The sequence below is a fragment of the Malurus melanocephalus genome, unplaced genomic scaffold (assembly GCF_030028575.1).
Source record: "Malurus melanocephalus ecotype Western Australia unplaced genomic scaffold, MMel_1.1 scaffold_18, whole genome shotgun sequence".
NCBI lineage: Eukaryota > Metazoa > Chordata > Aves > Passeriformes > Maluridae > Malurus > Malurus melanocephalus.
Window position 1 is genome coordinate 501,713 of NW_026623250.1, and position 24,925 is coordinate 526,637.

At 35.4% G+C, this 24,925-nt stretch overlaps 2 protein-coding genes across 5 annotated transcripts; both read right to left on the minus strand.

Moving 5' to 3' along the window:
- Positions 1-570: 570 nt before the first annotated feature.
- Positions 571-24,763, minus strand: TRAPPC13 (trafficking protein particle complex subunit 13). 4 transcript variants are annotated; one of them, XM_057389622.1, is made up of 13 exons: positions 24,704-24,763; positions 18,348-18,416; positions 17,394-17,493; positions 16,743-16,827; positions 15,315-15,442; positions 15,108-15,180; positions 11,868-11,912; positions 9,479-9,496; positions 7,215-7,348; positions 5,880-6,078; positions 2,977-3,077; positions 2,143-2,290; positions 571-2,047 (listed from the first exon to the last, which is right to left on the minus strand). In XM_057389622.1, the coding sequence occupies exons 1-13, from the start codon at positions 24,747-24,749 to the stop codon at positions 1,943-1,945; spliced, it is 1,251 nt and encodes a 416-aa protein (XP_057245605.1). In that variant the 5' UTR covers positions 24,750-24,763; the 3' UTR covers positions 571-1,942. The 4 variants fall into 4 exon arrangements, with proteins under 4 accessions (XP_057245605.1, XP_057245604.1, XP_057245607.1 ...); XM_057389621.1 differs by having other exon boundaries at positions 2,143-2,293; XM_057389624.1 differs by lacking the exon at positions 9,479-9,496.
- SHLD3 (shieldin complex subunit 3) lies at positions 21,396-24,765 on the minus strand. The gene is made up of 2 exons (XM_057389629.1): positions 24,704-24,765; positions 21,396-22,631 (listed from the first exon to the last, which is right to left on the minus strand). Exon 2 carries the CDS (start codon positions 22,498-22,500, stop codon positions 21,751-21,753), a length of 750 nt encoding a protein of 249 aa, XP_057245612.1. The 5' UTR covers positions 22,501-22,631; positions 24,704-24,765; the 3' UTR covers positions 21,396-21,750.
- Between the last annotated feature and the right edge of the window lie 160 nt (positions 24,766-24,925).

A 24,925-nucleotide genomic window follows, 5' to 3' on the forward strand; every position in this document is an offset into this window, starting at 1 on the left:
TGTCTTAATCACAGGGTGTGGAAGGAATATTTTCCTGTGTAGTAATTGCACTGTATCTTGCGCTAAAATTCTTCATCCTGCTAGATAAAGTGGTAAACCACAATCCCTGTAAATATTGCTTTAATTTAAGGTCAATTGCAGTTTATCATTCAACTGAGCAAATATGTATTTATACATAATTGTTTTGTATCACTACTGTTCCATCAGTGTATAAGTATGATAATTTGTTAGAGAAGAAAATATTTTGCAATCAATTGTAAACTCCTGTAACCTGCTTGCATGGGAGTATATTCTTCTGTGTCTGATCATGAAGACACCTAATGAAATATTCTGCTTAGAAATTGTTTCAGTTGCACTCTTGGTTTTGTAACAAATGCAAAGTAAAATCACTCATGCATATCGAGATAGAACTAGCTCTGCAACTTTGAGTAGACTGTTTCATGGCTGCAGAAAGTCATACTGGCATAATGCGACTTGTCTACTATTTCTGTATCTCTCCTACCTCTTATTGCCATGTGATTACATCTCCTTCAATTTGTGTAGTTTAACTTGAAGATATATTATAAATAAAGTTATATACTTTTTTGTCTGTATAGTTGTGGTTTTCTGATTTATATATCTGAAGTAACATGTAAATTGCATTCTTTAAAATACCTGTTCACGTTGGTTGGATTTTATCACATAGGCAGGACACATTTCCAATTTACTGTTTCCCGTATAGATTTAGTCCCTTTAATACATGGAGCTGGTCCTAAATTTAAACAAAATCTTAACTTGAATTCTACACTTTAAGATTTTATACATGGAAAAGCCTAAAGTAGAATACCATCAAAACTAACTAATGTTGCTAAGTTCCAACATGTAGGTGAGAAACACAAACTGCTGACTAGAATATTTAACACTAGTTTAYCTAGTGTTAAATTAGGAAAGACAGTTGCCATTTTATCTAATAAATAGCTATCTTGGGGTGACCATAGATATTTCAGCTAAAAATAATTCCAGTTTTTGTCAAAACAAAACTAGGGAAAAGCACATTTTAGTGCTTGACCAGGACCTAAACTTCTTTCTGTATATGCTTTATAGAATGTGATCTAAGGCAGACATGCAGGGGGTTTTTTCCTTCTTAAAAATATATATAAATATGGGATAGGAAGAATAATTGGCACCACCTTATTTTAATAGTAAAAAACTATCTGAGTTTTGCTATTTTAGTTTTCAATTCCGTACTAGTTGGAAAAACATATGCCTTTCAGCATGTCCTGTACTGATGGGATGCGCAATTCTGGTCATGACTGCAGATGATTGGGACAGATTTGCAGTATTGCTTCCTCTTCAAAGACTGGACCACAACCAACACAGTCTTTGGCTTATACTCCACTGCCTAGCTCCTGGTGCCTCAACAGTGCCAGCTGCGGTCTTTCATGTCATAACTTTATCAAGTTCTATTTCCTATGGCTATGCATGTACCATGCAAATACCTGCCATGCTAGGTACCCAAAATTATTTCTTTTAGGGATTTGGATTCCAGGAACTTGTCTGTAAAACATCAGCTCCTTTGAACTGAAGCAGTTTTGTCAGAATCATGATTTTAAAAGGGTTTAAATACTTTAAAAAAACCAAAATAAGAAAAGTAAGTACAAAATGTCACTATTTCWTATCAATCTCATCCCCCTATCCTGAGATTATGTAAATGCAATATAATTTGCTAGAACTACAATTTTTTCAAAGGTTTTATTTTTAGTAGATAAAATGCATATGCATGTTTTAAAAGATTTTAAAACATTCAAGAAATGCTCAGAGAAATTAAATAATCATTATTACATTTACATCTATATAGGGATTTGGGGAATTTTTGTACTCATTTTAATACAATTGGACTGCAAAAACATAAAGAAGTTGGTCAAAAATAAAACAAGCCCAGCAAAACTACAGAATTTTTTTTTCAACTTTGCTTGACTTCTGAAGAAACTACACAGACTTGTGCAATATCATCATACTCGTATGTTCTCTTCAAAAATGTATCTGTAAGTCTTAGGCCAGAGACACTCTAGAAAGGGAAAATATTTACAAGAGTTGTTATTAGAAAGAACCATTAATATTATAAACCAGTTATTTTAAAACAAAAGTGTTCTAATAACGTACCTGCAATCCCTGCACTGAAGACAACAATGTAAGTGCAAGATGGAGGGATGAGCTTGGGTGCAGCTTTCCAAGTTGCCTTCCCGAAACTCCACACCAGTGGATGGAATTAGTATTGCACATTTCTAAAACCAGATCCATAGTCCTTTCACTGCTAGAGGAAAGTGAAAACCAAGAATAAACCTGTGGGCTTTTTTAAGCATTCAAAGACTTTAGAGATGTAAAAGCTTGATTATTTTTCAAGTTACTATTAGTCAAGATTCATAAATACTTATAAGGCAGCAAACAGTATTTATTGTAAGGCACAGTGATTCAGCTGCAGATAGCTCTGTTTGACACGAGCATCCTATCTTGGGTTTAGCAATACTGGATAGCATAATAGTACTTACATTTTGGATGGACTACAAGCTTTCCATGAGAAGTATCTGCAGGCCAGATCCATGCTTTAGTCCCTAGCYTCAACTTYTATTTAGAATTGCTTAATTTAAATGTCACTGCAACCCTAAGACAATTTCTGATTGAAGTATGAGGTGCAATCTTAAATAATATTGCAGATCTGTGGAATGCCTCTACAGATTTTTGGTAATCTCCTATTTCAGACAGCAATAACAGATCATGAGAGAAAATTTTTTAGTTACAGTTGTTTCTTTTGGGTTTTTTTTTTTTTCTTTCAAATCTCTGTGTTTCAGAGAGTAAACACAAAATATTTTTGTGTTACTACAACTCATAATAAAGACAAGGTTTAAGTTGTCTCAGGAGAAAATATTGCAAATTGAAACAAAACCAGCCAGAACTCACCCACTCAGGCAAAATACAAGAATCACAAGACATTGTTACCTGCAGTTGGTTATTTTACATGTAATGTCAAAAGGTTCTTCCAAATTTACAGTATCTGGTATTGTCTCCAATGAAAGCCTTACATCACCATAACCAGGAGCCTGGAAAGGAACAAGAATGTATACTCTTAAATGTTGGATAGGGAAGCTGAAGTTTTTACCACTTAAGTTTTCATTTCCTGGAAGAAGCTTGGAATAAGAGAAATCTGAAGAAAGATTGACTGTACTCTTGATTAGTATGGAAATTGCAGCAGTTCTCCATCCTCAAGTGATGACCACCTTATTCACAGGTTTGACAATTCAATAGATAAGGACCATCTTTATGTTTTTCCAGATTGTTTACAGCTATAAAGGTTTGAATAGCCCTAGACAGTTCCTGAGATAGCTAAGGACTAAGACCACTGTTAGGCAGATAACAGATCTGTGTGGGCAACTTAAGTAACACTTCCCATAAATCCACCACTATTCCACATCCTAAGAAACAAGAGAAACTGCTATTTCAGTCCTCTATGCCTCTGCCAAAATAATTAACTGCCATCAGTTAGGAAGTCACATCATATGAACACTTCTCAATTGTCCATGAGCCAAGCTCATTTAATATGGTCTATTAACATATAATAAATATCTTAGTTACTACCAACTTGGGCTGATGTAAAATAGTAACCTGCAGACGAAAAGCCTGTTGAGATTTTCCATCCCTATGACATACAGATCATGAGGGAAAAATACCAAAAAAATTGTCCTGCCTGCCAAGGYTTAGTTGTACATGCTCCAGTTCTGCTGATGAAAGGATGCTCTAGTGTAAGTTAGATTTACAGTGTGATTGAAAGATATTCCCAAAGAGTTCCAGCAAGCCAGTGACTGACCAGCTGGGAACAGGTTTTCATCACATAGAGTTTACTACAGACTAATGATAGATGACATTTTAGAAAGCATATTAAATTGGACATTAGGGTAAGCAAAGGGATGTCAAAGCAATGGGAACTTAGATCAGTCAAGCCACMTACGTTTGGACTTGCAAGAAAGAGAAGTAATTATTCAGCACTGGAAAAATGCAAATATATTCAGCTGTATTAGGTGACAGGGAGTCACTGGAAAAATTATACTCTCTTCCCTAAACAATAGATAGTTTTCGGTAATATCAGGCTCTTCTTTTACCAGATACATTAAGGAAAAAACCCAACAAATACAAACTCACAGTAAAACCAGTATTGTAGAGAATAAACTTGGCATCAACTAACCAAATCAAAAGAGGGTCAGAGTAGATGAGGCATATACTGTATAATACCTGTTGAACTTAAAAATGAGAACTGATGGATAGATGCAAAGGCCTTGAAGTAACACCAAGAGGAGTAACCAACAGGTTTTATCCAGAATTGAAGTAATTGCTCAGATTATGGAATAAACTAGGTAATTCCCACCTTCTTCTACTCAAGAATTATATTCTTTAACTTTGGACTGGTTCTAGTCTGTTCCTGTACTGAATGCCTGTGAGCAGATGGAGCACCCTTGGCATACTGTGAACATGCATATGCCTGGTTTGTTGTCTCCAAATTGTTGTGAATTCCAAAAAAAAAAAAAAAAAAAAAAAAAAAAAAAGCTAAAAAAACAACAAAAAAGCCCAACTAGTACCACAAATTACAGTAGGTGGATACTTGTCTTAAAGGTGCATTTCTGATCTGAACCAGAACAATGATTGAGGGACACAGTACAGGTAAAATTCTGGGCCTGGGTGGGAAACAGTGGTTATAGTGCTGGCAAATGGATTAGAAGAAGATTAAGAGTGACATCTAGAAATTGAATAATCTAATAGCACTTAAAAGATGAGAGGAAAAGAGGGAGTTGCACTGCAACTCAGAGGGGAAAAAATCCCAGCTACCTGCTGCTTTTCTAAAGATATATGCTGCTTAAAGTGCACAAAATGATTACTGCTTTTCTGTTAATCATAAGGCACAAAACAATTCATGACCAAAACTAATCCTGAAGTACTGCAAGTGTATGCATCACATGCARTTCTCAAAGGGTCAACAAGAAGCAAAGCGGAGTGAGACAATACTGATTTAGGGAGGGAGAAAAATGTCCCTAAAGAGAATTAATTTGATGGGGTTACATATGTACTTAACACGTCAATTAAAAATCAATGGATGTTTCAGTGACTTAGTGACTTTCCTGTGAATTTTCCGGATCCAAGTTTACTTGCCTTGTCCCAAGCCAATGTGTTTTCCCTACTGAACTGCTCTATGTACTAGAAGATGGGGACTGGGGGAAAGACAGAGGCCAAGACCCAACTATAAGCTTTGTAAACTCAGACTGAGATTCGATTGTCAAAGCTTATTTTAACTACTCTTCCATATCTCTCTGACCATCCTCAAGTGGGAAGATTCAAGTCAGGTTTAGGTGTTAGAGTGTAACTGCAGTTGACTTAAGCAAACTAGAAATTACAACTTAAAATGCAAGAACAATTTATAAACCAACCAGAATAAGACAGACTCAATCAAAACTATAGACACAAAAGTTAAATAGTATTATGCACTAAAAAATGTTATTCCAAGCTAAAACGTCTATATGAACTTGGGAGCAACTTCCATGTCAAGACTTGGCATATTTAAAGGAATTCTTTAGTCAGTTTGTTGCCAAGTGATATCCAAGCAGTTAATTTATTCKAACAGATGTATTTTGTAACACTAGTTACTTGATGCTGGTAATTAAAGTGCTAAATCCATTAACATACCCACATTTCACGGAAGAAATATAGGAAATAACTAACATGTAGAGAAAGGTGTGAATAGAAAATGAGGCTCAGAAAGTAAGCAGCTCGCCCTTTTCCAAAACATAATGAAATTGTTCATTGAGTTTCCTTGAACATGAATGCCAAGGTAAAATTTTAAGTTAAGTCAGACTTACCATTCTTTGGAGTTGGCTAGTTTGCAGCCTTCCTCGTTCACCCAGGTTAGTTTTCCATACAATGTCTAGTTTACCAATCACTGTTACACCTTTGATTACTCCAGCTTTCTCTGCAAATTCTTGCTTTGGTTTTAGACAGTATAAGTACTGACGTGTATCCATAGGCTGTAAGTAAGTCCTTGCACCAAAAGTAGACTCACTAAAGGGAAAAAAACCACTGGGTGTTAATTTATTTAGAAGAAGACTTAAGAACCCARCCTTTTTTCCCCATCTCCCACTAGTCTTACCGTGTGTGTATGCATAGGTTATTAATGGTAAAACCATAAAATATTTTCTGTTTTCACAACAGAAAACAAGTCTATAATTTATGCAGCACCAGGGACCATGGAGAAATAAGAAAGCCTGTTCTTCTCAGCCAGAGAGAAGTGAGACAGAAATCCTCTCTGCTACATTATAGTTTATTATCTGGCATCTTAGCATTTAAACAAAAATGCTGGTAATTGGTCTTCTGCTATTTGTTTTCCCTYGCAGTAAATCTCAATGTCATGAAGCTAAGATTCCTTTCAGGAGAAAAAAATACTACAGTGGATACAAACACTTTGTAAGAACAATCCTTCATTATGCTGCAGGTGAATCCTTCAACAAGCATGGAGAATTTTCACTTCAGCCCCTACTGCTGAAGCACTCAAACATCACCTCCAAAAACCCAAGCAACTGCAAAGCACAAACAGCCAAACTTCACAAGCTCTTGTACTCACAGTAGTCAGTTACTCTGGTATTAGGTGTTTAACTATATGAAATTTAATTTATTTTAGYATGACAAATTGTTATATTCTAAGACCCTGTATGGGTTTACCACCCTGACTGCTGCCCTCTAGATCAYGATCAGAATAATTACCAGTTTAGAGAAAACAATTACCAGTTTACTGATAGGAAGCAAGGATTTTCAGATGGGTCCTGTAAGACTAAGTATATACACAGAGATCTGATCAAAACCAGATCTGGGTTAAATTTTATATAAATTTTGCATAAATTTTATATATACTGAACACATAGTGTGTTTGTTTTTGTGTTCCCATTTCATCATTATTACAAATTATTTGAGAATTTAGCTGGAGATTTCTCTATGAGGTAGAATTATAGATTTTAAATAGTTTACATAAAATGAAAACTGTAATAAGTTTTCCATTTGAATACATGATAGGAATTCGGTCTTTTTACTGAAGTGAAGATGTAYAATCCTCCCATAACACACACCTGACTAACTAATACTTAAATCTCATTAAATCCTAATACAAAGAGTTTAAAAGTGAAATATCCTGAATCTGAACATACCTTTCCCCTGCTGTGTCAACTGTGTTCAGTTCTGCAACATTGTACATCATAGATGGCTCTAAAGAAACCTTCTCCATAAACATTGGAGAGGTAGTGATGTTCTGAATCTGAGCTTCCAGAAACACTTCATCTGTCTGTAAAAGAATCAAAAGTGCAATTTCATGAAAATGTGATTAGTGTTATTTAAACGAATATGCAAGTCCTATTGTTAAAAAAAGGTCACACGTTTAGTTCATGCCTGAAAATCAAATTAATTAAYGCAAGAAAAAAACCTTAATCCCAGTAACAACAGGAGCAAAAGTGTTAGTCAACAGGTATCTTGCCAAACAATGGATGTGGGATAATTTTCTATGTTCTAGCTATTGCTCATTTGTAATACATCAAATCACCTCTTCCTAAGACTTTCATCAAGTTAATAGCAACTCAAGCTTTTATCCAAATCATTTAAAAAAGAGAATATATGGTAAGGAATTGCAGTGCACAATAACATGCCATGCCAGATTACTAGTGCATCAAGCTGCATAAAAAAATTAAAATGTGTGTTTTTCTTTGAGGTAAAATAGTTCAGGTACATGCTCTGAGATTTTATTATTAAAAATATTAGCATTCTAGCTAAAATCCAAAATCCAGCCCCCGYTCTCACTCAGCTGCATCATGCCAAAAGTTACCAATATTGTAGGCATCCAAACAACTTAACTGGTGCTCTACTGGTGTTCTGAAGAACATCTGAAGCAAATGTCTCAAGATGGTATTGAAGGACCAATTCTAGTACAGTCATGAAAGCTATAGACTTAAACTTTAGAAGGTGAAAAACCACAGAACTAGAGATGCTTTTGCATCAACTTCTTTTGTGGAATTGCAGACCAGTGAAGTCACTTTGCATCTCTAAAAATCTCAGGATAGCATTATGGAAGGCTCAGTCTATTAGAGATATGAGCCCCCAAAAAAGTGAAAACCCAACTTAAAGTGCCAATTAAGAAATGTGTGTGTGGGGAGAGGCCTGTGTACCAAATTTGCATTCACTGCTTCAGGCCATTGGACTAAATGATTCCTGTAGGTCCCTTCCAATTGAAATAGTCTATTCTACAGATTCAGATGGAAGCAGTTTAAGTATTTTCTTATGATAAATTTCAAGAAAGTACTTCTGTACTTTGGGAGGGTGGAAGGAAACTTACAGTTTCTTTTTAAGCAGTCTAAATAAATTATTCTTTATACAAATGGAGTCCTGCTTGTAAATTACAAAATAAAAGTGGGACAAAATAGCCAAAATCTGTTTACTTCAAAAAATAGTGTTAGAAGGAGAAATACAGAATTGTTGTGTAGCTCTCTRTACTGCCTTATAAACACATTAAGCACAAGGCAGCACATATATAKTAATGAAAACTGAGCAACCTCAATAGGTTAGAGATACCTCATGCTTGCAGGAACTGGAAATAACCATAATTAAAACATGGTTCTCAGTAATTACTACTACCACCTGACTGTCACTTAAATTGATACTATTTATATCCCATAAATCCATTGCTCAAAGTGTCCATTTACCCATATTTTAGTAGTTTTCAAAGCAGCAACCATAGGCAGAAATTTAAAAAAGCTAATTTGAAAGGGAAAAGAAGAAACAAGCAGCATAATGAAAAAGCAAGTTAGTTTTGTGTTATTCCTGATTTGGTTTAATATCACATGGTTTTAAAAGAAGTTTCAAAATATGCAGTTTGTTTTAATACAAGGCACACCTTAAAGTGAAACCCGACTGCAAAAGTAACATAGTAATTCAATCAACTGTTACATGCAGTTAAAATTGTGAAGTGCAGTTCCATCTARCCAAAAGAAGGAAGAACATCCAGCTGCTGCTCTCTCCTCAAACCCACTGTCTCCACCAACCAGATTTGAAAAAGTCACATCTTACATAAGCAGTGCTGTAGTAAAACCTACATYTCCATGGGTCAAAAGCAGAAAAATTTTAAAAGGAAATAACTTGTTTTCAAAAAATGAATTAATAAAATTTTGGTGAGGTATTTTATAGGAGAACCCCCACAAGCAAGAATCAGTAACTGTCAAGTTCTAGTTTCAACAATGGGTATTAAAGAAAGAGCTAACCATTTACTGATTAGGTGCACACACAAAGATGAGAAAAATCTGTTTATGATATGCAGAACAAACATTGCTTTTCCATTATGTTTGTAAAAGAATGTCAATAACAAGCACAGAGACAGTTAAGCAATTAAAAAAGCATACATATTTATAAAAAAATAAATAAAAATTACCACAGAACTGAGGTCACTCTAATGGGAAAATAAAAAAAAGAACACATTAGAGAAATTAGGGTTAAATGTTAAAGAAAAAGGAGGCTAACTACCAAACAAAATGCATTTCTGCATTTTTTTGCACCATTTAAACAAGATAGCATTAGTAAGACAGAAACATAAATAAAAATGGATGCAAACAAAGATGACAACTACATTTCTAATAACTTACAGCTAGTATGGTTACATGGTTTACTAGCTTTGCTTCAGAACCAATCCAAAGTAGAGCTCAGGGCACACAAATCACAGACAAGATATGGTAGAATAAACTCACTCAAAAAAGAGGTTTTGAGCAAGTTTAGAGCTTGTCCTGAATTTTAATCCATGCAATGGGTTGTATATAAAATGGAAAAACAGTTCTTATCATCTTACAGATAATTTAAGTATCCACATATATAATGTCTCAAAAATAATGTGGTAATGTATCCTGGCAAAGCTACCATGTTGCAAATTATAACAAAATCTAGCATAATATAAGGAAAACTCATTTTTGAATATCCATCAGTACAAAGACCCAGATTTATTTGCAAACTTSTCTGCCTCCCTGTGCATGCTTGCAGGAATAGAACCTTTTACAGAGCCTTTTCCAAGGCACATTGAAGTCAGTGAGAGAGTAATTCAAATTGCAGTTTAGGGCAATAAGGAATCTGTTCTATGCATAAATTTCAGTGATCAACTCCATTTGGGTGCTATTGCAATATAAGCAATAAGGAAGAAGATTAAGGTTCAGCATCATTCCTTGTCTTAGAAGAAATTAAATCATGGATAATCATTAGAATATTAATAGAAAACAATTTTAGTAACAGGTATTATTAATAGACAGCATCACATCCATAATATTAATGACAACAGYTGAACTGGTTAGTAAACCTTTAGTTAACTCATAACTGACACATACCATTTTTTTCTCCCCTGCTCCCAAGGATAATAGTCAGGATGAATTTCTTGGTGCTTTCACCACAATGTAATATCACACACATCTAACCAAAGACTTACTTCTATGTTTTTAAAATTTAGTTGAATTCTATGGTCCCAAGACATAGCAACACTTTATATACTGTCAGAAATTATGAAGGAGAGCTACTATACCAGTTTGCTCATTTAACAGAATCCAAAATATTTAAAAAAAAATTGTTTCTATCAATTGARTAAGTAAGATGGTAATGGCCGTTGCATAAATTCATGAGCAGGAAGAACAAAAGGCATCAAAGAGTCTTTTAAAAACTCTACATAGGAAAAAAAAAAAAGAAAAAATACCCAAAACCACATGTAACAGCTCAAACACCGAAACTTCTCATACATTTTTACCATGAAGAATTGGTGGCTAATTGAGAGTTAATTAAGACCCTTACGAAGACCAGTCACTWTAATAATTTTGAAAAAAAAGTAGTTTTTATCCATGTAAAAAGTGTGCATAGAATTTATCTTACAGAGGTTTTAATTACCATTAATTATAGTGTTTCATCACAAAATTTACACATGAACTATAAGGAGACAGCAACATAAGAGATACCTGTTCCCCTTTTCCCTACCACATACTTTGTATCTGAAGAAATAATATAAACCACGCACTAAATAAAGAGATTTATTTTGCTCACAATTATTTCTTAGAATTATTTTGCTCACACTCATTTCTTAGAATTATTTTTTGTTCTAATCATAGCAGAAGACATTTCCAGACATTCCCACTTACAGATAATAGCAGTTCCATAAAGAACTCAAGCAGTGCTATGTGTTTATGCTCCAGATACCTGCTCAGATACCTCACACCTGGTCAATGTACAGTCTAAAGCCTGTGGCCTACACATATGTACCAAATTCTTCCCATGCATAGCTGAAGACAGACATCTAAGTATGTCTAAATAAATATGCATAGTATAGTAAGGTCATTTTGTTTTGAAGCATTGTGTATAATGTCACAAACCTAAACCTTAAATTATTGAACTAAAAGGTCACAGTTACATAGGGGAAATTTAAATTTAAATAATTTAAATTTAAATTTGCTTCCCTCTGATAAATTATCATCTCCTTTATGAACAATTAATCTCCCTTACAGCAAGTATTCTACCAGCCTAAATATACAAGCAATTTCTGAAAGTATCTGAGTTCCTGGTAAACTGCAAAATATGCAAAATTGTTTGTCAATTACCTTAAGGTCTGGACATTTCTTTCGCTCCTTCATCAAAAGCCTATCTATTTCTAAACGAAACAATACATATCTACCACCATTTTTCCCTTCAGAACTGATCACCTTTTCTCAGAAAGTTGTACTTACAAAGCACTATGAATTTAATCTAAGTAATAAACCCAGCATGCCAAAATAAACCTGAATACACACAGGTTTTCTCACCTCCGCATTGTAGAATTTGGTTTTCACATCTAGTGGTTTAAGAACCTGATTGAAATGGAAAAAAAGACAGATTGGCAATTAGGTTTTTTTTTAGACCACCTTGGCACACCATTCTGAAGTACTTTTACTAATAAATGGTTGTGTTTTCTTTGATCACACAGCARATGCATGACAGAATACACGTCAGAATCAACTCAAGAGTATATCCTCAYTGCTTCTTACTTGTGCCCACTTGACTGCTTTCCTACTAAGCAGTTTCCTCATAATAAAAACCAGAAATTCTCACCTTAGTACTTGCCTCTTACAAAAGCACACAAATTCACAGCTCTAAGTAGAAATGTGTCTTTAAATAACAATATATTCATCCTGGGTTCTGCAGTGGTCTACAYTTGCTTTCAGCTGTGAGCAAGAACTATATAATATTTATACATCCTTCAGAATTCTGCAGCAAAAGTTACTCAGGGCTTCTCTAAACATCAATGAAACAGAACTATCCATGTGTTTAGCTTTAACAACAAATCATTATTAGCCTTCATTTCCTGCTTAAAAATACAGCTGTTTCAAGAAAAGCATAATAAATAAAATAAATAAATAATAAATCATATTAATCTCACAARATTTAATCAGCACAATTATGATGACTGATGCTTATAAAGTGTTTGYCCTTAAGTGCTTGAATTTTGTGCATAAAGCCACTGCAGTTAACACCTCCAAATATGAAATGTATCTAATGTGATGTAGCTGGAAGAAATAATCTTGTATTATACTTGTAAGCAAACAAATTCAAATTCCATTTCTGAAGACACTTGTTTTCTTTTACACAGTGAAACTTTTTTTGTTTGCATGTAAGTGCACAGCATCCTGAGAGACCTCTAATGTTCTCTAAGTTGTCAGCAAACTTTTTAGCACTGAAGAATTCAAGATCAAAATGTTGTCTTCACAGAGATGTCTGCATTTCAACAGGCATAAAATTCAAATCTTTCCCGTATTCATAACGATCTCTCTCTCTTGTCGGAGGAAAAAATTTAAAAATTTTAATTTGGGTCTTTGTTGGTTGAGAGATTATTTTTTCTGCCAAATACATTTTTCTTCAGTGAGCTTCTTATAAATTTTCCTACATATTGATTTTATTCTCTCTTCTGATAAACAAAGTATTTCCATTCATTGTAGTAAATTTCAACTGGCATTCCAGTAAAATATAAAAAATTATTGTGAGGTTCACAAACCACACCCCCCAAAACAATACAACAACCAAACCCTAGAAAGCATCATTCCTTCTCCATTTAAACATAATGCTGTTAAGTACTTACAGAAAACTTTGGAACAGAAAGGCACTATCTTTCAGTATAAAACTACATGTAATGGTTTAAAAAAGAAGTTGATTAAAGCCAGCCAATAGTTGGTTGGCTGGAAAATGTAATTGAAAAATCTAAGAATCTGTCAAAGAGTACTTTTTCTTTGTTATAAAATAACTGGTGACATAATCACTAGCAGCCATCAATTCCCACTGTAAGGACATGGTTCAGTTTTCTGTAACACTTCTTTTTGTTTGTACTCAGATTTTCTACTGGTATCTTCCATGTCAAATTTTAAAATAACAGTCAAAATTCGCAGTGCAATGCTTTTCCCATAATGAATCAGAGAGTATTTATAGAAGGTGTAGAATCTGCGAAGCTCTTTCTCTTCCTTCTTCAAATGAAGAGCTTCACATTTGACAGATAGGTGGCCTCAATTATTTTGACAATTCAGTTGCCTGTGCTGGGTTCAGTTAAAAACCATGGCAATTACCATGCATGCAGAGCCCTAAAAAAGTATGCGCAAGTTTGCCTACAAAATCTAAACGAGATGAATCAATTTCTTGTACAAAGCTCTGACAAGAACAACATTAGAGGACACAGAGAAGATGAGATCTGAAGCTTGCACATGTATGCATAAGGAATCAGAGAAACCCTAGAGGGGTAAGAGAAACTGAGGTAAGAGAACACTGAGGAGAGGAAAAGAATGGAGAAATGGAAAGAGAAATGGTTTCAGAAGGAGAGCAACACAAAGCACACAAAGATGAAAATTAACTTCGCTAAAGATGAAGAAACTGCAGATATGCTAGTTTCAGGAGGCAGGGTGACACGAAAGTTTATATGAAACCATTTTCCTTAGGATTATCAGGAAATACCTTCGACCTGGCATTTCAAGGCCCATAAATACTAAAAAAGTGTTCTTCAAACTTCTAAATACTGAATTTCTTTTTTTTGAAATATCTAGACAGAATACTAGACAACAGTAAAATACGACTGCCCCACAGAATACCCTGAGTGGGAAGATATGCACAAGGACCATCAMGTCCAGGAATATGCACAATAAGAGYATTGTCCAAATGCTTCTTGAGCTCTGTCAGGCTGGTGCTGTGACCACTTCCCTGGGGAGCCTGTTCCAGTGCCCAACCACCCTCTGGGTGTAGAACCTTATTCCTGACAACCAACCTAAAGCTYCCCTGACACAGCTTTAGGACAAAACTATATAATGCTCCTGTATTACCAGACACTCTGTGAGAGTATCTAAAAATGCATTCAGCAAAGCATGTCATGTAATTCTCCATTCCACAAGGAAGAGTCCACCATTACCCAAGTCTCTATATATTTCTCTAAACTTCCATTAAATATGCAGTAAACAGAGCCTTTCTTGCCAGAACCAGTCCACAGATTAATTTCCTGCTTTCATCAGTTACTATTATCTCACATCTTGAAATCTGTGTGATGGAACAAAAGGTTTAAACTCTTTTAACTCTAATTACATCTGTGGTATTAGATACAATACACTAGATTTCTTTACTTAAACTTCTTTATAAACCCAACTTTCCAGTTTAGAAAAGGTTATAAACACTAAGAGAAAAATCAGAATTTTACAATATAAGCTCAATGGTTAGATGTATCAAAGTCTGAATGACTAGCCCAAAAGTAGTCATAAAGCTGTCTGCTATAAAGAGTAGATTTATTAGGAGCAGATTTATGTCTCAATAAATTAGTAAAAATTATAAAAGGTAATATTTACTAGTTCTGAGATGTTTAACTGTGTAGTAATTTGAAACTACCAGTTTCTGTGAAGTTTGAAGCAGTGGCTTTTAATGGTTCACTTTTGAAAATAAACAGATTTTTGGTATGGGCTTTTGAAGTATCAAATGTTTTTAAATGGATTTTCCAGATGCACACACTTATTAAAAGTACAGCAAAATATTTCATGAAATACCTGAAATTTGAAGAACTTTCTGAAGTACATCTTCTCTCCAGTCTGTGTAGTATAACTTACTGCACAAACTAAGCTGAAAAAAATCCCAATTAAAAAAAAAAAAAGTTGAGTCACTCCAAATTTTATGCTATATCAAAAGCAGAACAGCATGCATGTACTGCAGTTTCATTTAAGCTCATTTAATAATAGAAAAATCTAAAATTTTACATGTGGGTTCCTATCTCCTTTACTTCATGATGGATCACATCATCAATGCAACAGTCAGGTTTCAGTTCTGCCACTGCAGCACTGGAGGCTGAAAGGTTCAAGCGCTGAGAGCTTGTCTGAAGATCAGCCTGGAGACAGAAAAACAAAGCACTGGTTAAAATTGCRGATATTTAACACAATCTAAAGAGAAGTAACTTAAGTTATAAAGTACCAAGTTTCACTGAGCACTTTGTACCCTACATGCTTTCATACCTATTGGAAGAGCCCATTTGGTCAGAACATGGGGGCTCACAATACCAAGGCTGAGGGTTCAATCCCCATGTGGGCTACTGACTTAAGAGTTGGACTTATTAATCCTTGTGGGTCCTTTCCAACTCAGAATGTTCTGTTATATCCTTGATTCACACACCTTCAGTGACATACGTTAAGATGATGAGACACTTACAAATAAAAAGACAAGTTTGAAAACATACAAATGGTCCAGTCCTTTAACATGCAGCATACAAAATCTCTCTTTACTTTTTACATTGAGTTCCACAATGACTTCTGGAATTTCTGCTGTCAGTGTTTTACTTGTTCAGCAGTAAATGCAAAAAACTAATTCACTAGAAAATAACTCATATGGTATGCAGATCAGTGTGCACTTTACAGGAAATTGCTTGGAAGACCTTGCTTGGAAGAATTGCTTGAAAGTGAAGATAAGTGAATATAACTCCATTTTTTTTTTGCTGTGGATGTTTTGCTACACTGGTTCTGCAGAGAAGWTTTAAACAGAAAAGTGCACGTCCAGAGAAGGTCACTGGAGCTGGGGCTGTTTAGCTTGCAGAAAAAGGCTCAGGAGAGGGACTTTACTGCTCTCTACAACTACATGAAAAGAGGTTGTAGCCAGATAGGGGTCARTCTCTTCCTGCAAGGAATGAGAGGAAATGGCCTCACGTTGCACCAGGGAAGTTTAGACTGGATAGCAGGAACAATTTCTTCACCCAAATGGCTGTCAAGCATTGAACAGGCTGTCTAGGGAAGTGGTTGGGTCACCATCCCTGCAGGGGACTGTGTAATGTGGCACTTCTATGTGCCACATAAACGATGTTTATGGTTCAGCAGTGCACTTGGCAGTGTTGTGTTTCCAATCGAACTTGTTGATCTTAGAGGTTTTTTCCAATCAAAACTCTGTAATGATTCTTTAATAAATCCATTTTTAATATAAYCCTAGTTTTTAATTTTAATCTTTGAAAAGTTCTATAATAATATCTGTTTTTATGTCTTACTCTTTCCCATTTCCAGGCATATTTTCTGGATTGGAAGAAGTGACATTTCCTAAAGTCTATGTATTAGCATTAAATATACAACATATTGTCAGAAAACACAATCATTAGTTTTTGGGTTTTTTTTCCCATAAATCCAGTAAGCCGATTTCTCTGCACATACCTTCACCAATATGTCCTTGACAACTTGATTGCTATCATTGTGCACACTAATATAACTGGAAAATGTCTCTCCCAGAAATATATTTCTGTATTTCAGGGGGAAATAAAAGAAAACAAAATATTTTTAGTAACAGTTACTWAAAAAAAGGACATTTTACTGAAACACTTTGAAGTTCACACACATACATGTTTGCCAGATCAAATCCAAGAAGAATATTGGCATTTGTACACCCATACTTCTGAAGCCATCCTTCTAAAACAAGCAGCTTTGAAAAAGAACTAACAACTCAGAATTTCTTCTAGCTAAAAATTTGAGAGGAATAAGAAGATGGCTTCCAGTATCCACAAAAACCATGGTAGTAAACTCTGTAAACACAAGATGTGATCTGCAGTAGTGCATTACCTTGAAATTCACCTACAGCTGCCAATCTCTTTCAACTTTCAATGCTGATTAGGTTCAGTCAGGCTACACACAATAAACATCAGGCAGCGTATATACATACACACACACATATACATCAAGCCACATATTTTTAAAATGACTGAACATCTTGTTGCAGAACAATGGTATTCAAAGAGAAAGAGAACTATGAATCCTAAACCAATTGAATTCTAAATCTTGCAYATTACAGTTATAATCATTCATTCTTACCCAAAATTTTGAGGCAAAGTCAGCATTTCTCCTAACATCAAAGTTTCTGCACCCTTTACAGTAGAAGGATCATCTTTCATGAGCTGGTTAAATAGATTACCTGTAAAAATACCAAGTATTAAATATTTGCCAAGTCTAAAGGTTTGTCTACATTTAAGTTATGCAGTCCCTTACCTACACGTAGTTTATTTTAGATATAATTCTTCTATAATAAACTTGCATAGGGATMAAATACATATCCATAGGCCTGCCTTTATGTATGTTATAATTTAACTTCCAGGCACTAGTGTCCAATAATTAATTCAGTATATGCACACTGAAGGGCACAATCCCAAACGCATTGTCACATTTACACTGAACTTTAAGAAGAATTCTCTCCACCTAAACCACATTACATAACGAACTAATAAACCTTACTTACTTTCTTCCCCTGCTTGCTTTGTATTTCCAGACAACCTCCTTGAACCTTTCTTTTGACTTTCTTATACTTGACTTCTAGACTTCAACTATTTCTGGGAGACAACCCAGGGATTTCCACTTTATGATAGCAGACCAAGCATACCACAACTCAAAACCAGTTGCAAGGTTGATTTTCCATAGAGCATTCATGTGTTGGTTCTAATTATCAGGGCCTTTTCTCCAGATAAAAAAAAATACTGGAGAATGCAAATCTTTCTCACATATTTCTCTAACAGAACTATCTCTGACTGTGTGTGCCAATTTCTCAGACTTTGAGGTCATATGTTTGAGGTCATACAATCTTTCAGAACTGTAGGTCAAGAGCTATAGGGTGCACCTTGGTATACTTTCCTTTAGCTATTACCTCAAATCTCAAATATACTGCTGTTTCAGATTTCAGTCTATGGGAGGTCWTAAGATTCCTCTAAGTGTTAGATAGTCACACCACTTAAACTTGGTAATACATACATAATAATCAGCCAGTAGAAAATTTACCTGGCAAATCTCTTTCTTCACAAGTCACCGGAATATTAGTGAATAAGGTGGGTTTGGTTAGCCTCATCACTGCAAAAAATAAAAAAAAAACAAACATAGGTCAATAAAACAAGTATTTGGAACTTTTTTTTCAAGTATAACTTGGCCTTCCTCACCTTCCACCAAAAAAACCCCAAAAAACCACAACCATAAGCCTGAAAAGGGATCATCACATGGCCTTTCACAGTATTAAAAAAAAACCTCCTTGCTATTCTGCTATCCAAGACACTGAYAATGGCATTGCTCCCTCTTGTTTTCTTCCCCTAGTGGACTAACCTACTAATCTACTGTTTTCAATCTGATCTGCTAAAGGTCTTACATCTGCTACAGGATTAAGTGCTTTGTGGTCTTCAGAAGTGTACCAGTTTTATCTGCTAGTGGACTTTTCCAGGTTAAGTGCCTGTCCTGTGATCCTTGTTCTAGAATGGGACATGATGACTTGTACAGACCCTTTCAGTCAAACACCAGTCTATAACAAATTGCATTTACATATCAACCTAACAAGGTAGAGTTTCAAGACTAAAAGCACACATTATTTATACCAGTGCTTTTTCTCTATGTCACAAACTCAAACCATTACAAAAACCTCAGGAATATACTTAAAACTATTTTATTGATACTGACAAAATCAAAATAATTGAGATTTTGCTATTAGAAAACCATACTTCAAGAAAGCAGTATTTTCAAAGGCTATTTTAACTCACATGCAAAATTATTTTTACTTATATGACAGATTTAAGATGTTACTTCTTAAAATAATTTTTCTGCTTCAAATTAACCCAAGCCCCTAAACCTGTATATAGCTTATCACRAAGGCATTCATATAAAAGAAAATTAGGCATTTGTAATCTCAGGTGTTAATCTGAATATGTAAAATCTGTTGTGTTTTATCTCTTTGAATCTTAACAAATATAAAACCAACTAAAACTAAAAAATAAACCAAAAGGATTTCTCCTGCCTGCAACAAGTTAATCAATACTCTTGCMTTGACACACGCATGGTGGGTTTATTTTTATTGTGTTTTGGTGCAGCTCATGTGTTCAGACAGCATTCACTGTTTCCAGTGGTGTAAAGTATTCAATTACTTTGATATACATCTAGGCACAGTGGCTGTATTGGCTCACAACAACTTACACTATCATATTTTCCACATTAAAAAAAAAAGGTAATATGTTCTCTTTGTTATGGTAAAAGTTGAAAAATAGAACCTTTGAAAACTTAGAACCATGAACTATATTAAACAAAACCCAWGATATACAAAATAGAGTAAATAGCAAATCACGTTCAAGATTGAAAATGAAAAAGATACTCAATAACATATGCATATGAAAGAAGCATTCGTTGAACAGAATATAATTAAAAACTGCATTTCAGCTTATACATAGTGCTAGTCAAGACTATAGTAATTCTGCAGAGCAACCAAAGGTGGTGCTCACTCTTTACAACGTGACAGTTATGAGCTGAGGTGCTCACAGTTGCAGTGCATCATCTATCATTATTCACATAGAAGCCAACCAAACACAGCAAAAAGCTGGCAGCTACAGTGACAGCAATCTCTCCTCCTGTTTAGTACAATATTTGTTTAGCTCTTTTGTCAGTATATCAAATTAATTATAGTATTATTGGCATTACCTAATTTTATTCCAATTCACACTAAGCCCATATAAACTAGTACTTGCTAACTGTTTCTAAAGAAAGAGTTAAGTAATGTTTCAAAAAATAAAGACATCCCAGAATTAAGTCACAACAAACTATGATAAGTAGATTATCATCTTTATTAGGACCACTAAAATAATGCTAGAAAATATACTGTCTCGGTTTTTTTTCTTCTAAGATCCTAGTCACAAAATAAATTAAATAGAACTCAAATCACATCATATTTTACTCCATTTTATCTTCAAATGCTGATGCACGAAGAAATTTTGTTACTATTAGTATTATGATCAGAAATATAATGTCAGTGTAATAACTTTGCTATATAAGCTTTAAAACTAATTAAAACCCTCAGTCACTCTAGACAGCATTTTGCATCAATTTTGCTAAGTGGCATATTAAATGTCACAAACACTCCAAACATCAATAAAAGACATTTATAAATGTCTTAAAATCCAGTCAAAGTTTAAAATTACATGTCAATGACTCAAATGGAGCGATTTGAATCTTAAAAAAACCCCAAATGTAAAGCCGTTAATAAAATATAATCATTCAATATAAGGATGYCATTAAAAATGTAAGTCTAAGGGGATTTACTTAGTTTATACACAGTGATCTCTGTTACACTTATGTGCACTTTGATGTGACCGGGATTAATGACAATCTAACAATCTTCAAATACTAAACAGTCGTTTTTTCCTCTTCTGCAGATGCTATAGACCTTGACCTCTAGCTACAGCAAAACCATCTAAAGTCAGCAGGAGTGCCAATGCATACCCTTGCAGTCATAYCGGTCCCAGTTTAACTTCTCTACTGACCCTCCAAACACTCAGTTGAGCAGGAACAGCATGACCTTGGAACATTCATTCTTTCAGGAGACAAAATGTCATGCTGAACTCAGCTTTTTATGACCATAAAAGGCATTCAAATTCTCAGAGACAACAGAGGTTTCAGAGAGAAGTCTCATTTCTTGATTTCCTCACTTTTACTGAAAGCTAGTGTTTCTTGTTCCCAAATATAATTAGAGACAAGCATCAGGAAAAAACAATCTTATTACCAAAGGCATAAACCAGCAATTACCAAGTTGCTCATTATTTTTCAGCCCACAACTTCCACTGAAACTATCATTAATATTGCTGCGAAAACACAGCTAACATTACTAGGACAGTGCATACATGCCACATAAATTAAGTTTGTATTTCATGTGAAGGATATACCTTCATTTAAAAAAACTCACACACTACTTTCAGGAAATAATCAGATCTTGAAAGTCTTAATGTCAATTACAGATGTTAAAGCAATTATTGCAACTCATTTAAAAACATTTTTATTTCTCCTAATTACAAAGGAGAGAGGATGCACTTTGTTTAATTGAAATCATAAGTTTTATTATCTGACACAGATAACTACAAACTGTGGAAAAAATCTGGAATTTTTACTTCCATTTTGTTCCTTTAGACCACATAGGTAGAGAAAAGCTATAAAATGCAGTACTTAGCCAAACATAAACTTACTGATCTTTACAGAACTGTAAGTCCTGAGGCAGAACTAAGTTAAAGAAATGTATCATCATGGTTAGAAAACTGTAGCAAAGTAATGTAAGTAATTTTATTACCTTAGTTCATCAGTTGTTCTAAAGTCTATATATTCTAAACTGCTTAAAAACTCCAGTATTTCAGACAGAAATTTTATTACTGATTTATATCTTAAGTTACAAACTAAATATAGTTCCATATTTATGTACAAACAAATCCATTTTATCTGTAAGATTTAGCTTTTCCCTAAGAATATTTCTAACATATTCACAGTATAATATATCACAGAAAATCCATATCTGTCCCACAGATCTTTGGATAGTAGCATTGCAAGATGGCAACTCATTCTGTTTAATTAGTCTGTTCAATTTTATCCATATATCCTCCAAATTATGGTTATTACAAACAGACTGTTCAATTGTCCACTTTGCTCTATAAAATGCATGCAATTTTAGTCTTTCCAAATTATTTTGCAGTTCTTGAGATAAAGGATGGATCTTTCCTTTGAGTTTAGCGCTAGGGAGAGAGGCACTCCAAGACCTTTTCAATTTTTGTTCTCCATTAGGTGGTGGTTCTCCTTGATAGTCCAAGTTAATTGGTTGGTGAACAGCCTGTGTTTGGATTAAAGTCGGACCATTTTTCATGCTAGAGTGAAACTCAAGGAGATTTTTTGTGCAGTCATAATCAGGAGATCCTGTAACATATTCTGAAGGTGCAGAAAGTTGTTTCAATTCTTCTACTTCCTCATAAGAAATAACAGGTGCCTGCTTTTTTGGTTTGAGGGGAAGTCTGTGTAAATCATTTGGAAACCAGGGTGTAAATCTTGGTAAYTGACGAATGGGAAACTCCTTCACTGCTGCTTCTGCAAATTTCTGCAGTTTTATTAGATCTTTCTGATGTGGTCGATAGTGCAAGACCACTTCCATGCTTGAACAGTAGGAATCCAGTGATTCTTAGGAAAACAGTCTCTTGATTACGATTCTCATATCTAGACTGAGACATCTTATTTACAAGAATTTCCTTGCCCCATGATGCAAAGATCAGTAGAAAACAGGACCTAAAGCAGAAGTATTATTAAAAAAATAAGATACTACCATATTAAGGCAAACATTGCTAGGATATTTTTCAAAAAAGAAACAAGTGGTAAAAATACATGAGCTACATAAGAGAATGTTCTGTTTTATCTAGGCTGTATCCCATTGTTACCAGTGTAACTTCAGGACACTGATTATTATTTACATGCACACTGGTTACTCAAACAGTCCCTTTCCAAGAGAATTCTTTTACAGTCATCATCTCATACCATCCATCACTATTCCTGTTATATCACTGTGATGTATATTACATGGCACTGCCTATTTAATTTTTAAATTTAATTATTTTATTGAAATAATTTATTTATTTTAATTATTTTACTTACTACTACCTATTTTCTCAGATTCAGCAGACAATTTTTTTTAGCGTTTTCCTCCTATGTATCAGTATTTTAAGCTAGAGCACATAAAGCAACTAGAAAACACATGTGTTCCAGAAATCCTTYCTGAAATAGTACTGACTGATACAGTAGTTTTTCAAGTAAAAAGGGAAGTGGTCTAGGCAAATTAAAGCTGCCTGCTTCCATTTTGTATCAGAACTATACATGCAGGTTTAGCCTCAAAGCTTCCAAGCACTACATGCAACTATGCTTTAATCCTTAAGGAACAGATAACTTTAGTTATTCCAAAAGTTTAAGAAATTAAGTCCTGAAAGGCTTTATGTTTTCATACAAGCATTATATTAAATGCAGGGGCATCGTGAAGGGAAAATTACAAATACTATTTCACAGCATAAGTAAAATGCACTGTGTTGCTTTCCTATTTCCCACCTTTCTCTCCCTTCCTCCTGCCCCTGCAAGAAATTTGCAATCATTTCAGGTTCCCTGATGGAGAGYAGTAATACATAATGATATTAAAATAATAAGACCTTGACTGCTGTCAAGGTTTTGTTTAATACAGACACAATGCAAATAAATCTTCACACCTTCCCCACTGCTTTTGCAAAATCTACAGTCTGGACACTGCACCAAATTTAATGCAAGCCCAAGGATTGCACTGGTTTCTTACAAAAGGAAAATGAACCACCATAAATMTTTTTGCTTTGAATTAATTACTATGAAGATGCATTTGTCAGCTGATGATGTTTCACGTTCTCAGGTTTTCATTTCTATTGTGTTTGTGTACACATATTTGAAAAGGGCTTGTTGAGCTTTGAATTATGGTTAACAGATTTTACTGCCACATGCAGGCACAATTGTTAACTTTGTCCAGGAGAGTTTTAAAACTAGAYGGGCACTGAAGTTACATCTGGGCAGCCTGACTGGTCGAGAATGCTTGCAAAGTTGATATTTTAATCAACTCTTTATCACACATACACAACTAGCAGCATTTATGATTCAGAAATTATCAAATTCTTCACAGGGCACCCTTGATTTCTGAAATTAATTTTGGAGGCATGCAAGTGACTTACACAACTGTATTTTCACTACTCATGTTTTCTGAATCAAGGAGGCAAGCCTCCTAGCAGTGGAACACTAAGTATGAGGTGAAAAGGGCAAAAGCCATCCAAAGGCGAACACCACCTTGACAACTAGACCATGGCACCAAGTGCCACGTCCAGACTTTCCTTTAACACTTTCCGACACATTGACTCCACCACCTTCCTGGGCAGCCCATGCCAATGCCTAATCACTTTCTGTGAAGAAATCCCGCCTAACGCACAACCTAAACCTCCCCGATGCAGTTTAAAATTGTGCCTTCTCGTCCTGGAAAACAAACAACAAACGAGCCAGCAGGGGAATAGGATAGCAAATTTTAGCTAAGGCTTGTGCAAAGCACTGACGCAGCCAAGCAGCCCTGCTGAGCCCCTCACGCCAGGTGCACACCCTGTGTTGTGTGGAGCATCCARAATAGCCCCCACCGCTCCCTTACGCCCTCTGGCACCTCCCGCCGCGGGGCCCGAGAGCCGGGCCGTGCCTGCTCCACCTCCTTCTAAACCAGGGGCAGAAACACCTTCGGCTGCGGATCAGACACGCTCTTTCACCACCGGATCAGGGCCGGGTGGGCCGGAACCGGCGGGTCGCGCTGTCGGTACCTTTCAGGGCCAGCAAATGCTCCTGCTTGGGCTGGTTGACGTCCATGGCCTTCACCCGCGGGACGGCCGCCGGACCGGGAGGAGCCGCGCTGACTGCGGCGGCAGTGGCACGACGATCCCAGGCTGCAGCGCGGCGGGCGGGACTACAACCCCCAGGGCTCCGCGGGAGGCCCKGGCTCAGCGCCGTCTCCTCCGCCTGCCGGAGCGCGGCGGGGCACGATG